The 15,939-nt window shown below is 46.7% G+C and overlaps 1 protein-coding gene across 2 annotated transcripts; it reads left to right on the top strand.

Annotated features, from left to right (window-relative positions):
- Positions 1 to 761: 761 nt before the first annotated feature.
- Positions 762 to 15,434, top strand: LOC146383240 (transcription factor 7-like 2). Of its 2 annotated transcripts, none has more exons than XM_084934488.1 (12): positions 762 to 1,909; positions 2,000 to 2,069; positions 3,154 to 3,293; positions 10,754 to 10,831; positions 11,488 to 11,605; positions 11,690 to 11,771; positions 12,388 to 12,462; positions 13,170 to 13,313; positions 13,415 to 13,580; positions 14,296 to 14,403; positions 14,478 to 14,526; positions 14,607 to 15,434. In XM_084934488.1, the coding sequence occupies exons 1-12, from the start codon at positions 1,733 to 1,735 to the stop codon at positions 15,137 to 15,139; spliced, it is 1,740 nt and encodes a 579-aa protein (XP_084790614.1). In that variant the 5' UTR covers positions 762 to 1,732; the 3' UTR covers positions 15,140 to 15,434. The 2 variants fall into 2 exon arrangements, with proteins under 2 accessions (XP_084790614.1, XP_084790613.1); XM_084934487.1 differs by having other exon boundaries at positions 763 to 1,909; positions 11,687 to 11,771.
- Positions 15,435 to 15,939: the final 505 nt, after the last annotated feature.

Genomic DNA, 15,939 nt, shown 5'->3' with positions numbered 1-15,939 from the left:
CTGTCTGCTAACTGGACCTCTGGACCATGTTTGTGGCTCTCAGAGCCTTTTGGAGCATTTTTAATGACACCATGAGGCCAATAAAATGGCTGCTGTGAAGTTACTGTACTAACAGACCATCCAAGAGCTCCAGCTGGGCTCATAACACTTTTATATATGTGGGGGTGACATATGGACAGGTACAGCTCTAATTAACAGACTTTCACTCATCCAACCCGGATTTCAGACTCTCTGGAAAGTCTGCTCCCAATATTGTTTATACAGATACCTGCTGAGATGAAGACAGCAGACAGCTAGCAGCCACAGCCGCCTGTGTCTGTAGTATTTAATGTTTGTAGTTTTTGTCCCCAAATAATCACTAACTACTACCTGAGCGGGACATAAACTGGATATGGAGACTTCAACATAAAAGTTTTGCCTTATGAAAGATGTTAACTGCAACCCTGACTTTTACTTTGAAGGTGAACTTTCTCTATTTCCAGTTTACATCACATTTTTACAGTTTTACTACTACTTAGGTAGTAGTTAGTGAATATTGGAAGACAAACAAGAAAAATATATTTTTGAGACTCAAAATGTGGTCTTAGTGTTGGGGTTACAATTAGGTTATGGTTATGATATGATATGAAAACAAGTGTGTGTGTGTGTGTGTGTGTGTGTGTGTGTGTGTTTGCTGTAAACGCGTTTATTTCTGCTGTAAATGTCGGACACGTTAACACGGGAGTGTATGGGGGCTGACCCGCCGCTGGCGCCCCTGCTGGCCGCTGGAGGAGCTGCAGAGTGCGGAATTTGAGGCCCGGGGTCTGTGCTCGGCATCTGCGGTGGAAGTGTGTCCTGTTTCAGTCCGTGAGGGCACAAAGTGTCGAACTGCTCCTTTAAACTCTGAAAGTCTCCTTTTCTCCGTGTGAACTCCTCCTCCTCTGCGCGCAGATAGGATCAACCTGTTGTGCCTGATCCGGGATCAGCTCAGCCCGCGGCCCCGTGCACCCGGCTCCGGTGAACTGATCCGGGGCCAGTGCAGGTCCCCTGCTCCTCCAGCCTCCACCCCCGCAGTCTTTTCCTTCCACTCCACTTGAGTGCAGCCCGTCTCCGTTCCCACGCCTCCAGTGATCGTCTTGAATCAGCAAACTGCGCGATATGCGGAAACGAGCAGAGTAAAACCGCAGCGGTGTGCGGAATTATGCACGTTTCAGAGCGGACTAACGATGCAGGAATCACCGTGGGCAGGCCTTCCACTTTCTCCGCTGGAGGAGTAACTGCACACAGGGGGACATGAACTTTTCGGGCTTGCTTATTAAGATGTCGACGGTCCGTCCGTGAGGGATTTAAAATTCTAGTTTCATGTTTGGTGGGACGGGGTGTTTTAAAATCATTGAAGCATCTGTGGCTGAGACTTTGCTTTTGTAAGGAGGTTTTTCTTGGAGGAGCTCGGCTGAAGGAGGACCGCGCTCCTCAGGAATTCGACGCCTGAAGCTGAAGTGTCCGTGAACGCCGCACGGAGCTAGCTAGCATGTAAGCTAGCTGTTGGGGAGTTTTCTGTTTATTTAACGGTTTAAACGGATAGAAAAAGCCGTTAAGTTGGCGTTAACGCTGACTTTGAGGAGGTCCCGCACAGTCGACCTTAGCTAACTACTTTCCCGGGAGAGGGCTTCGGTGTTCCGGGACTTTTGTGTACTAACTGCGAGTTAGCCCTTAAGTCGCTTCTAGTGTTAGCCGTCGTTAGCGTCCAGCCATGCCGCAGCTGAGCCGGGAGGACGGCGACGACCTGGGAGCCAGCGACGAGCTCATCGCCTTCAAAGACGAAGGTGAGCAGGAGGAGAAGCGCAACGTGTCCGCCGAGCGAGATCTGGACGACGTCAAGTCCTCCCTGGTCAACGAGTCAGAGACCAACAGCAGCTCGGACTCAGAGGTGAGTCAAAGCGGGGCCACAGCGGGGCAGCCGGGACCCCAGCGGGCTATCGGCGCTGTGTTTACCCGCCCCGTGTGCTCCTCTGTGCAGGCAGACCGGCGTCCCGAGCCCCGTCCAGGTGTGGCGAGCAGGGGCAGGCAGAGCCAGCTGAGCGAGGAAGGTAAGAGCCACAGTGCTGCTTTATGAAGTTTATGAGCCCGCTGGGAGGGAGATGGTCCCCAGCAGCAGAACACCTGGACACGGAGCTCTGTGTACCCGAGACCAGGTGAAACTTCCAAGAGACACACCTGTAACAGAGTCCAGGTGTTTCTGGGTACTTTATTGACATCATCCTCTATTGTCATTTAGATTGTTTTATTTCCAGCCCTATTTTACACCCATGTTTCTGTATTTGTAAACATGTCTGACCTTTTTTATTAATATTTTAAGCACATTTTTTCTGCATTTAAAGGATAATGCCACATTTATGTTTACATTATTTATATAAATATTTCTGGGTGTCTCAGAGAGCTATTAGCAGTTATATTTACAAACACTTATTATGTTTATTTGCTATATATTTTCGTTTATTGCAAGTATTTTGACTGTTTTAATTGTTTTAGAAAATTTTATTGGGTTAATGTAATTTCTTGGACAACTTGTCTTGCTTCATGTATTTGCTCCTGACTTTGTTGGAATCTTATTTTAATTATATTGAGTGTGTTTCATGTCTTTTAGACATTTAAGTACATTTGGAATGTAACATTTTTAGAAACTATTTATATTACATTTAATGTAATATATACAAAATAAGAAATATTAATATTAATTAAAATTATTGTTGAATATTTAAATATTAATAATATTTCTCATGCATATTTCTGTATTTCAGTATTTTATATCTCTCTCATTGGCTCTTTTAGAACACTTTATTTATTTTAATTAGATATTTTAGTAATGATAAATTACTTAAAATAAATTTTTCATTAGCTTGATTTAAATTTTGTTTTTGGTATTGATTTATTTTAGCCGACATTTTCGTGCTTACACGTGTAAGCTTCCTGCTTCCAGCAGTGCGGTGAAGTCAGAGGGTGTTTGGCGTCGTGAATTCCTGATCTTAATCAGAATGAGGGTTTCACTGGAGATGCAGCTGATTAATAATCTGATTCAGGTCTTGGGCTGTAAAAGCTGAACTGAATGTGAGCCTGAACTTGAACTGGTCTCAGGTCAGCGTGCACTGTTGATCCTTTTTATCTGTTTCTCAGCTCTGAGGAAGCAGCAGCATGATGGAGGCCTCCTCCAGCCCTCGCCCTACGTCGGGTACCCGTTCTTCATGTTCCCTGACCTCGGGAACCTCTGCAGCCCGTACCTCGCCAATGGAGCCCTGACGGCGGGTGCCCGAACGGTAAGACGCAGACACAGAGATGCTGAAAGTGTTTTTTCATTTGGTTTTCATTTTTCGTTTTCATTCAAATTTTAATTACTTTTTTTTTTTTTTTTTTTAGATTTTTGTCAATGTTATCTGAAAAACATAAAATGTTATCTATAGAATTTTAAATTTTATTATTGAATTTTTTTAATTGATTTTATGTTTTTCAAATATTTTATCAATTTGAGCATTTTTATTTATTTGCTTATTTATTTACTTTTTTAGGTGATTTATTTTTAGATGTGTACTTACAGTTGGTACAGCTCAGTCATGCTCGTGCACATGAAGCCATTCACGTGACACACTTTAACCCGACAGAAGGCCGCAGCAGAGACGAAAATCACGCTGACTCACCTGAAGGCTGCGTGCACGAGCGTGTGTGCGCGCGCGTGTGTGTGTGTGTGTGTGGTTGGGCAGGTCGAGCTCAGTGACGAGCTGCAGATTAGCTGCTGTAGCTTGGGGTTGGCGAGCTGGGATTAGAGGTTAATGCAGTGTGACGGTGAGGGGCTCTGATCTGAAGGTTGCTCTCGGGTAGAGGCGGGGCTTAAAGCAAACCGTGGTTACAGAGCAAAGTGGATGATGATGAGAAGAAGGTGGTTTTACGGTTGTTCAGCCTGGCACCAGAGGTGGAGGATGATTGGTGCCACTCCCTGAGGTTATCACAAATAAATCATTTTCCCCCTGAGGCCACATTTCATGTCAGTTTTACAGCCGAGTATTCCCAGGAATCCAGGTCTGGGGTTTCTTTCCTTCTCCTGTGTGTTTAAAGTCTGAAAGCTCTCAGGTGGGTTTGTTATCGTTATCATTACCCGAGAGCTGGTTAGCTAAGTCGCAGTTCGGCCTCCGGCTACTGAAACGTCTTTTGACAGAAACACTGAGAAAAGAGCATCAGGATAAAACTGACTCTGCAGTGGATTTCAAGTTCAGAAAAATTTCATTTTTGTAATTTCTCTTCAAATTATTTTACATGTTCATTGTTGAGATTACACAAGACAGCAAAGGAAGCCTTTATGCAGCTGCTGAAAGACCAGGTGTCGGGTACGAGCCACACCTGCAGTCTGGTGATGCTGCTCAGGTGTGAAATAGCACAGATATCCCTGCTATGCTCACAGTTCAGACCTCCTGCACCCCTCTCAGGCTACGTCCACACTAGCACAGGTAGATTTGAAAACGGCGTTTTCATCTGAAAACGCGCCGCGTCCACACTAGCGTTTTCAGTCGTTTTCACAGAGTTGTGCATCCACATTGAAACGGCCCAAAACGCTTACGTTCCAGTCCTGCGCATGCGCAAAAGTGAGTGAGAATTAAAGAATTTGAAGAAAAGCTACCTGGAGCATGTACAAACTGATATGAATCTTTTTTTAGGGCTGTCAAAATTGAGAGCAATCAAAGCAACTGCTGTATAATGCCCTCCGCTATCTTTGTTTAGTTGGTCACATGACTGCATCACATGACTAAAATGCGTCATCGTTTTAGAAAGTCTGCGTTTTTCAGTGTCCACACTGCGACTGGACAGCTCAGTTTTGAAATGTATGCGTTTTCAAAACGCTGCATTTTTCCTTGAGGAAAACGCCGTCTCAGTGTGGACGGGAGGCCAAAACGGAGAGAAAACGATGCGTTTTCAAACAAAAACGCATTAGTGTGGACGTAGCCTCAGCGTTTTGGAGGAGCAGGAGGAGGAGGTGTGCCTGGCAGTCTGAGGGCGAGTCAGAGGCTGTCATTAATTGGGCACTGCAAACATGCGCACGTGCACACACACACACACTGCATACATAGACACTGCAAATACACTAGCTTCAAGGATCTGAAAGAAGTTATGCGTGTGTGTGTGTGTGTGTGTGTGTGTGTGTGTGTGTGTGTGTGTGTGTGTCAGTCCTGTTTTTTGGTAACACGTGCATGATGATTAGGGCTGCACAATTAATCGTTAGAAAATCGCGATCTCAATTCATACTTATGTGCGATCTCATTTCCAAATGACAACGATTTAAAAAAAAAAAAGAAAAGACGACGATTGTACCGCATTTTGATCCGGGACGTAATCTGCATGAAAACAAGCGCTCACTCTTCCTGCTCAACAAATGACCAGGGCAGAGCCTTATACCACATGATACAGAAGCTGGCTGCTAAAATTGGCAGGGAAAAAACAACGGAGAGCACGTCAGGGATGACGAGAAAGTGACTGGAGAAAATCCGTCCCGGTCAACCACCCAAACATCAATAACGGGAACCTTATACAGCGCTTCCCTATACCCGTCGAACTCCCGCAGGCACAAAGAAATTACAGAGGCTATCACTTATCACCTGACCAAAGATATGGCTCCCATCAACACTGTACAAAACGAGGGATTTAGGAAAATGATCAACACCCTAGACAAACGCTACACAGTGCTGTCCCGCAACTATTTTTCTATTGTTGCACTACCTGCTCTATACACGCAGTGTCGAGCAACGGTGGAGACGGAATTTCAAGCACTACAACATTTTGCGGCAACGACAAAATGCGAGACATTTGTTGTTTTTATGTTTATTTATTGTTTTTATGTTCAGTCTCAACTGTTACGAAGTTGATGTGCAGTTAATAAGTGCAATAAATATTTATACTGGAAAAGAAAATCGTGAGAGAATCGTGATCTCAATTCTAAGCAAAAAAATCGTGATTCTCATTTTATGCAAAATCGTGCAGCCCTAATGTTGATACATGCGAATGTCTCCATTTAAAGCAGCCCACACACTCAGGCCCTTTGCAGGTTAGTGCATAGACTGTATACAAAAGATTGATGGGGCACTGGGCGATCGTGGCTCAAGAGTTGGGAGTTCGCCTTGTAATCGGAAGGTTGCCGGTTCGAGCCCCGGCTCAGACAGTCTCGGTCGTTGTGTCCTTGGGCAAGACGCTTCACCTGCCGCCTACTGGTGATGGCAAGAAGGGCCGATGGCGCGATATGGCAGCCTCGCTTCTGTCAGTCTGCCCCAGGGCAGCTGTGGCTACAACTGTAGCTTGCCTCCACCAGTGTGTGAATGTGTGTGTGAATGGGTGGATGACTGGGTGTGTAAAGCGCTTTGGGGTCCCTAGGGGGGACTAGTAAAAGCGCTATACAAATACAGGCCATTTACCATTTACCATTCACTGTGACATCATCATTGGTGTTTAAACTGGTGATTTATAAACACCACCTGTCAGACCCAGGACACGCTGGAGAGATTATATCTCTCGGCTGGCCTGGGAACGCCTTGGTGTGAGGTGGCTGGGGAGAGGGAGGTCTGGGCTTCTCTGCTTGGGCTGCTGTCCACGCAACCCGGTCCCGGATAAGCAGAAGAGGATGGATGGATTTATAAACACGTGACAGGAGAGCAGGTTTGGAAGCATGTTCATGTCTGCTGTACTGTCTTGATGATGTTCAGTCATCCAGTCCCAAAAAGGTGAATGTGTTCATCTACACATGAATTTTCAGTCACTCATCCATAGGGATGGGTATCGTTTAGGTTTTATCCGATACCAGTACCAAACCGGTACTTTTGAAACAGTGCCGGTGCTTAAACGGTGCTCAAACCCGTGCTTAAAGAATAGAGAACACAAAATTTGTCCAAAAACCTCTCATGTTCGGCTGTTTTTTTTGTAAAAAGATAACAATGTTAGCCTTTTCTGTAGCTATAGGGCATATATGGTATCACTCTTGGCTGGAAGCAGTGCTTAAACAATGGAAAAAACACAAACTTTGTCCAAAAACCTCTCATGTTTAGCTGTTTCCCACTTTTTCTTTGGTCATTTTAGCCTTTTTGGCCAGGGTGAAGGGAGTATCTGCCATCAAACAAGAAGACAGCCGCATGTCACTACCATGGTGTTTGCTAGTTCACCTTACATGCATTAATGTAATAACATGGTTAGCTTACACACAAACAACATTAAGCTACTCACTCAGAGAAGAACGGCTGCTGCTGCCATCATCATCCGTCATCATTTCTGCTACACTGGCAGGGCCAGGGGCCAGGACTCTACTCTTCTGGTTTTGGGGGGATGTTGCTAACTCCGGTCCGATAACAGGCACCACACCCGCAGTAGATGTGCCCGATGTGAGGTCTCGCAGCAATCTATCAAATACGGTGCATTTCTCGGCTTTTAAAAAAACGCTATGCCTCGCCAGGTGTTTCATCGGATTTGGGGTGTTACCTCCTTTGCACAGTATCACAGTATCACCTTAAAGCACTTGTTTCAGGCTGCTGAGTTTGCATCTTTTGCTGTGAAGTACAGCCAGACTTTTGACCGCTTCACCTTGGGCATTTTTAATCTGTAGCTCTGCTCTAAAAGAACGTACGTACCCTTGGCCCGCCTACTATCCTCGGAAACGTAAAATGATTGGCTAGAATCTAAAGTGTATCACAGCTCAGGAAAAAAAGCACCGAAATGTGCGCTGCTTTTCGGTCTGGTTACTACCGTTTATGTCAGAACTGGTGCCATCATGGCACCGGATACCAGTACCCATCCCTACTCATCCAAGTGACCAATCATTTCTCCCAAAGTTGGACATTTCAGTGTGGGCCTCGCCTGCTGGCCGTCAGAGGAACTGCAGCTTTCTGACTTTAATCTTTTAGCCTGAGGTTACAGCTGGTTCTCCACCTGCTCTGTGGGGTGGTGTCTGAATGTCTGCATAGAAGCCTCTGCAGAACAGAAAACAACACGATGATTATATTTTTATTATATCTATATTTTTGTGTGAGCTTTGGATTTAATCCCAACTTGAACCAGTTTAACCAGTCTGATGTGCTGTTTTCAGTGTCTCTGTTTTGAGTTGAATCTCAGACCTGTGGGGACACGCTGGTGAAGTGTTGGTGATTCTTATTTTACACATAGAGCTTCTCGGTTTGTTTGCAGTGCTGTAATCAGCATCTGACTGATTGGCTGAGCTGGCTTGCAGTCAGTCACACCTGAGCTGTAGTGAATGGAAGCAGGAGGACTGAGGGGGCTGGGCTTTAAAAGGTTGTTGATAAAGCCGGCCGTGTGTGTGTGTGTGTTTATGTGTGTGTGTTTGTTTAGTTAAAGTTGGTCCCTCTCAGCAGGCCAGACAGTCCCACAGCTCCTTTGTTTTCCTTCATATTGTCTGCAGAGTCTTAAAATACCAGGAGGACAACCTGTTTATACACCCTCACACACAGAGGGACACACACACTAACGCACACTAACACACAGTCACACACACACACAGTTCTGCTTTCTTCACTGTGTTCCTGTACACAGAACAGAAACAGTTTATTCCCAAACGTGGAGGAAACAGGAAGCGCTTGCTGCTCGCTGCAGATCTGGGTCAGACTGATGGTTCATGACACGCGCTCTGACATCATCAAACTGAAGGCGTCTCCTTCATCTGATCCCGAGGCAGAACCCGGACCATCAGGACCAGAACAGGAAGACAAGGCAGCAGCTCGATAGGTGTCTTCACCTCCCAGACTCAGATCAGCAGTCAGGGTGGATTGCTCCTCCCAACCTCGCCCTCCAGGAAACGAAGGCCATTACATCCCTAAGAAAAGACCACAGCACCATAGTTCTGCTCTCAGCCAATCATCGCTCCAGAATAACCTCCAACAGCTGGACAGCGAAAACCACCTCGACCACAATCACTGCCTCCTCCATCCCACAGCACGGTGTAGGTGGACCCCCAGAGACCTACAGAAAGGAGCTCCATTCAGGCTGGAACTGCAGGTTGAGGTGGTGCATCTTCAGGACCCTAAAAGCAGCTGGATGACTGAGCAACTGACGTAGCTGAGCTGTGGACGTAAGTCAGGCCAAACATGTCTGCTGTTCGCCGTGAGCCAACGCTTCTGAATCCACCCAGGGCATCCTGCCACCATCAGCACGCCTCTTTTTCACTCAGGGTTACTCAGCATTACTTCCCTGAGAGGGGGGGGGTCTGCTTTGTTTATTTTGGAGTGCCTCGGTAACCCTGAGGTTGGACTCTGGAAGGAAGCTGCCGTCATTCTTCTACCCGGAGATCGCGGCAAGTCATGGAGATGTTCAGACTCTGCTGCTCTGGCTAGTCTGCAACAGAAAGTCCTACTCAGTAACTTCCTGTTACTCTAAATATGTTATGACACTTATGACACTACCTACCACTAGGTGTTGCACCGCTCTGTGTAAACAAGCGAGGCGGAAAGTGAGACGATGCAAAGGAAGTCATCTCACTGCAGTGTGTGTGTGTGTGTGTTTACATGCTTGCTACAGAGCGTGGGAGCAGATAAGAGCTGTGTTCTTATTGGTGGTTCATGGTGTTTTGTGGACTTTGAGCACGTACTGTTCACCTGCTCAGGTGCTTGGTGGTGATGTCACTGCAGTCCAGAAGGTACATCAGAGCCACAGTGGTCCTGTGGTTAAGGGTCAGGGGTCACAGCTGATTGGAAGACTGAGCACCTGGGGTCTGTTTACATTTGATAAAGTAAGGGGGATGGGGGTGTGTGTTTGTGGAAGGGGTGGGGTCAGAACAACTTCGGTTTAGATCTAATCTGTCCCTCTTCTTCCTCACGTGTAAGCCAGGTCATTGGTCCATTCATCAGTGGGTGTGGCCCTGTGTTGGTGTTTCTGGTGTGCAGGAATGTAAACATGCGTCACAAAGTGCGATGTCTCATCTTGGTGTCAGTGTTTCCTGCAACACTGACACACAGAGCTTCAGATCAACACACCTGGACAGGTCACACCATCACTGCACATTATCAGCACTCACCTGAACATCCAGGTGGGTCAGAGTGTTTCAGTGCAGCTGTTAAAGTAAAGATGCACCGTGTGTGTTCAGAGCCCGGACACACACACACTTTGGTGCCGCTGCAGCAGTGAGTTTGTTCATTCTGATGTGAGGAAACGAGGTGTCCAGATGGTGTAATATGACTTCCTGTGAGCTGTTCTCCTGCAGACATGAACCTGATCTGTGAACGTGTTCTTGGACACACGTGTTGAAGCTTCACTTGGATGAAAACAGAAGTGGGAGTGTCGGGTTGTCCCTGTGTGGCGTTGCTCAGACGAGGCTTAGGTGAAACGTGTCTGAGCAGCTTTCGTTCCAGCATTGATGGAGTTTGGTCAGTTATGACAGAGCTGCTGGAACACGCGGTGCTCAGCCAGCTTAGCTAAAGTCTGCAAAAGTCTGACCTTTCAGTTCCTCCGCCAATAAGTTTGCTTCGTTTTCATAAGATGGGCAACCTCGGTGATGAGTTTACATTTCACGGTGAGTTTGAGGCCGGAGGCTGCTCCTGTGGGAGTTCTGTGGATTAGTCCGACCTGCTGGGAGGAAACTCAGACGTGGCCTTCAGCAAAGAGTTTATTAGGCTGAGGAAGATAATTTCCTTCAGGCTTTAATCCCTTCATCCAGATTTGTGTCAGTGCTGGGATTACTGGTAAATTGTGTGTGTGTGTGTGTGTGTGTGTGTGTGTGTGTGTGTGTGTGTGTGTGTGTCCACAGTACCTGCCCTTTCAGTGGCCGCTGCTTGACGTCCCAGGAAGAGCATCTGTCAGAGACACAGCGACTCCCTCACACCTGGTAAGAGCTTAGAGATGAAAATAACATCAGCTCCGTCCTGATTGGTTCTCAGGCAGGTGGAGGATGATGTTTATCATGTTGTCATGGAGATAGTCACTGATTCAACATGTGAGGTTAAAACAAGCCAGACCGTGCTCCTTCTCATCCTCACCATCACCGCGCTGTAAATCAGGGCGATGTGCACAGCCTCTTATGGAGAGTGCACTTATTTATTTACTGCCCCGATCAGCTGCTCGGCCTTTGTAGTTGCAGTGCGCCCTCTGGTGGACAAACACAGCCATTTCATCCATCTCTTCTTCACTTCTTTGAGTTTCATTCTTCTGATGTTGCAGTTTTAATGATGTCCTGGTGGATCTGCACACAGAAGAGCCGTCAGAAAGCTTTAATCCGATCATTCTGTTCTTCCAGCTCTGCGCTAATCCCGCTAACTGCTTCCCTATTACTGAGTCACCCTCACATAGCAGTATTACAGTAATGTCACAGGTAGAGTCAGACCAAGGCCTGGGTCGGGGAGTCGCTCTGAGGCATCAGTAACACGAAGAGCTGTTTATAAGAAAATAATCTGTCCTTCCTCTGATACAATAATCCAGAACCCTGAGATTATAATCTCATATTCATCTTTGCCTCTTAGCTGCTGTCTCTGTGTCCATTTGCAGTCCAGCAGTGTGTCGATAATGCAGCATCCCCACGTGTCCCACCTCCACCCGCTGCTGTCCTATAGCCCCGAGGCCTTCTCCCCACCGAGGGCCTCACCTGGCTTCTCTCCTGAAGCAGGTAAGCGGCATCCCTGCCCCCATCTTTTATCCTGTGGGCATGATGGTGAAGCTGAAGCATGAAGCTGAGTTGTCTCTGCAGCAGGGGTGTCCCGGTCTCCTCACGCCTCCTGCTACCCGGTCTCCCCTGGAGCCATGCCTCAGATCCCACACCCTCTGGGATGGCTGTGAGTACCCCACACACACACACACACACACACACACACGGTTCAGGGTTTCCATGGTAATCTCACAATTACATCACAGCCTTCACAGGAAACAATGATGCTGTTTCTGAGGGCAGAGAAAAAAAACTCAGTCACATGGAAGCACAGAGGAAATGTACTGAAGTACCACTGCTGACATGGATCACTGATGCTCTGCAGTGACCCTTTCAGCCAATCAGAGCTGAGCTCTTCTGGCACAGTTATGAATGAGGAAGCGACAGAGCGAGTGCGAGGACCTGAACTTTCTGTTTGTTGATCCAGTTCAACCTGAAGGCTCCCGCCGACCAGGAAGTCATAAAAACACGGCATCACGATGATTCATGTGAAACCTGGCGTACCTGTACAATCAGCTGCTGCATAACACAGGCTCGTGTTTATCTAAAACTGGTAAAAGCTGGAGAATCAGAGCGATGCTTCCAGGAAAACCCCCGGCCTTAAACACTGAGGGGACACGCCCACCTCCTTGGCCGTCCTGATCGGCAGATCCAGTTGTGGGGCCGGCGAGAGGTTTCTGCACACATTACACGGCTGTCAGCTAACAAGAACTCCTCACATCTGCTCGTGTTTCTGTCTGCAGGCAGGGCCAGCACATGTACCCCATTACCGGGGGCTTCTCGCCGGCAGCACTCGCCATGAACGCCTCCATGTCGAGGTAAGTGACCGAGACTAAACACGTCGTTTTGATGCTCATGTGTAGTTTGAATCAGCTCCACCTGCTCACTGCGGCTGAAGTGAAGCGTGATCCTCGCACCTTATCGCCTCATGTCAGAGTTCTCGTATTACTCCTCAGGCTTCAGGACGCCTTGAGGGATCACGATGTTGTATTAGCAAAGTAAAAGCTTTACATGTCGAGTCAGTTTGGATTATTGTGGGTTTATTTTGTTAAAATGACAAATAAACAAAATAAAACAAAACATAAAGAAAAAAATCCAGATCCATATTTTAAAAACAGGTGAGCCAGGCCAGTTTTCTCACATTGTTGAAAGTGTTATAGCTCAAGCTGATTTAATTAACATATATTATCCTGGACTCTTCAAGGCAAAGTAGGTGTTAAAATAAACATGTCCATATTTAATGCAGTTTCTTGTTTTTTGTGGTAAAACTGTTCATATTTCCTCAGTTCAGCATGAAAGTTAATGGAAAATAGCATTTTCTTTGTTTTTTGTCTCATTTCCTATTCTGCGTGCTTTATTTCACTATTGGAATTCAACAATATACCAACTGTATACCATTCATAAACCATTCTGTCTGTGTGACGCTTTTATTAGTACATGCTCAGATATGGGACGTTGCAGCACTCCTTGAATTGTTGCTTTGTTAATGATCCAGTAGTATTTAACTTTTCCCTGTTCTGTTCAGTCTGGTGTCGAGCAGCTTCTCTCCTCGCTTGGTGCCCACCCCTCAGTTGTCCGTCCCCCACCCCACCATCGTCCGCACCGGAGTCAAGCAGGAGCCTGAAAGTGATAGCTGCGACGGAGGCGGGGCCAGCAGCGTTCAGCCAAGGTAAAAATAAATGGCCTCACAGTTTAATTCCAGCAGCTGCTCCTCCCACCCATTTTGTCACCAAGGTTACACTCACCCATCTCACACCTGTGTCCCCACAGGAAGGCGACGCCTGAAACCAAGCGCGAGGGCGACGAGGACAGGAAGCTGCACATCAAGAAGCCGCTGAACGCCTTTATGCTGTACATGAGGGAGGAGCGGCCCAAAGTGGTCGCCATCTGCAAAGTGAAGGAGAGCTCGTCCATCAACCAGATCCTCGGACAGAGGGTACTGCACCAGGGGGCGGAGCTTAATTTTTAGTCTGTCTTTACACATTTTAACGTTCCAGACACATTTTATTCACATATTCATGTTCAAATATTCATGTTTTCATATTTACATTTATTTCACGTTTAAAATGTAAAATTATTGACAGCTGTGATGTTTTCAGAATAAATCAAGTTTTTATTCTTGATTCATAAATCAAGACAATTATGAATAAAATAAATTTTAATAATTAAGTTGTCATTTGGACAGAAAGTTGGAGGTCAGAGGTCACTCTTAGTGACATTATGGAGAAAGTGATGTCAGGTGTAGCATCATAAAGCCGTCGGGATGAATTGAAGAATCTGAAGTTCAGAAAGGATCGAATCAGTTTCATGTTTGAGATTCAAACTTTATTAACATAAAGGAAAGTTGTAAGATTCTCTGAATCATCAAACATTCAAAGTTATGATGAAATAATTTCATCACAGCTAAAATAATAGTAAAGTCATGTGATGAGGTAGATTGTCCCTTCTTGATCCTACTTCCTGTAAAAAGAGGGTTCTTCCTCCTCACTGTGGCCGAGTCCTGCAGGGCTATGTAAATAAATATAAGTATATATAAATAAGTTTAGATTGAATCTCATTGGTGGGTTGTTTTTTGTTTGTTTGTTTGTTTGTTTTCCGTGTTCGTGGATTCGTCATTTTTCACGTGTCTGCTGTGTTTTTTCCGTCCTCAGTGGCACTCACTGACGAAGGACGAGCAGGCCAAATACTACGAGCTGGCACGCCAAGAGAGGCTCCTGCACTCCAAGCTTTACCCCGGCTGGTCGGCCAGAGACAACTATGTGAGTATGAAAGTCGCGTGATCATGTGTCACATGTTCGTGTCAGCTGACGTGCTCATGGCTCGTTTCCTGCAGGGGAAGAAGAAGAAGAGGAAGAGGGCGAGGATGGAGATGAAGCTCGAAGGTGAGGCAATGTTTGCTGTTTTCTTTGTGACGATGTAGAAAATGTCACAATGATGTCACTTTTGTGCGTCTGCTCCTCAGTTGCCGCGGCGGCACCGTCAGACAACTTCCCCCCGCAGCTGAAGAGGCCTCGTGTCTCCATGGGAGCCGAGGACCCACCGCCGCCTCCACCGCACACACAGACTGCACACGCGCGCCATCACCTGGTGCAGCCGCACACCGTCTCTCACCTGACACACACCCACCTGTCACAGGCGAGCCCCGCTTCCTCCTTGGACTCTCCCGCGACTCCCACCACGTCGCTGGCCTCGCCCGCTGCCCCGGCGCCGACGCACACGGAGCACACACACTCGTCGTCCTTCAGTGGGCACACGTCACCGTACCCCGAGCAGCTGCAGCCGCTCTCCCTTACCACCAAGCCCCAGCGGCCACCACTGTCCCTGAACCGCGCCACCATCACCACGGGCCCCTCCACACCTTCCTCCAACACCGCCTCGTCCCCGCCACAACGGCCCCCTCCTCTGCGCTCTCAGCCTTTCCTGGCCCCGCCTCCTACCTCTTCGAGCTCTCACGGTGCCTTAACTCAGCAGCTCCGAAGAACCAATCAGCCGTGATGAACGGCGTGAGAAACACAAATAAATTCTGACCTCGTTTTTACCGCCACTGTTTTTTATGCTCTTTTCTATCCTTGTCATGTTTGTATGTTTGTACGAGAATAAAAGGACGTGTAATTGGTCAATATTTGACTGCACCTCGGACTCCAAGGAACTATTTTTACACTTTTTCAGGAAGTAACGGTGAGGGGGCGGGGCTTAGTTTGTTTAACATGCTTTTTTTACCTGGTAGTTTTGAGTGTAAACAGATTTCCTGTTTCCTCCTCTTTGTCAATAAACCTTCACTCAGCTCTCACCTGAAGTTTCAGAGCTCTCTGTGTGCCGCGTCCGACAGGCTCTGACTCTGGGGTCAAAGATCATCATCGAAACATCACGCCCCATTGTTTTTATCTCATTTACTGTTTGCAGCAGATTATCTGAGTCTCTGTGGAATCAGTCAGGAATATTTTGAAAAAATCAAGCCTAGATAATGTCCGACATTAACGTCATGAATTATAAAGAAAACGAGCTTCATCTCTGAGACTAAACAAGAAAAATAAAGGTGCACACATACACGGTACTTTACTACACGCAGGCTTTTTCTTTGTTCCTTCCAGAGTTTCAGTGTTTTATGTGTGGACGAAGGAAAAAGAAAACTTGGCCTGTGTGCCGTGTTTTTGGATCAAGCTGAATTATTTCATGGATATGGTTATGTCACCACCTGCTGCTCTGTCCAGCTCCACAGACCTTGAGGTTGTTTTTTGTTTTGGTTTGGTTTTATGAGGACAAAAACATTTTCCAAAACTAATTTGGGAAAAATA

The sequence above is a fragment of the Perissodus microlepis genome, chromosome 7 (genome assembly GCF_051167445.1).
Source record: "Perissodus microlepis isolate ML-2025 ecotype Zambia chromosome 7, ASM5116744v1, whole genome shotgun sequence".
NCBI lineage: Eukaryota > Metazoa > Chordata > Actinopteri > Cichliformes > Cichlidae > Perissodus > Perissodus microlepis.
The sequence above is the reverse complement of the archived record's forward strand: the minus strand, read 5'-3'. Positions and strand labels throughout refer to the sequence as shown.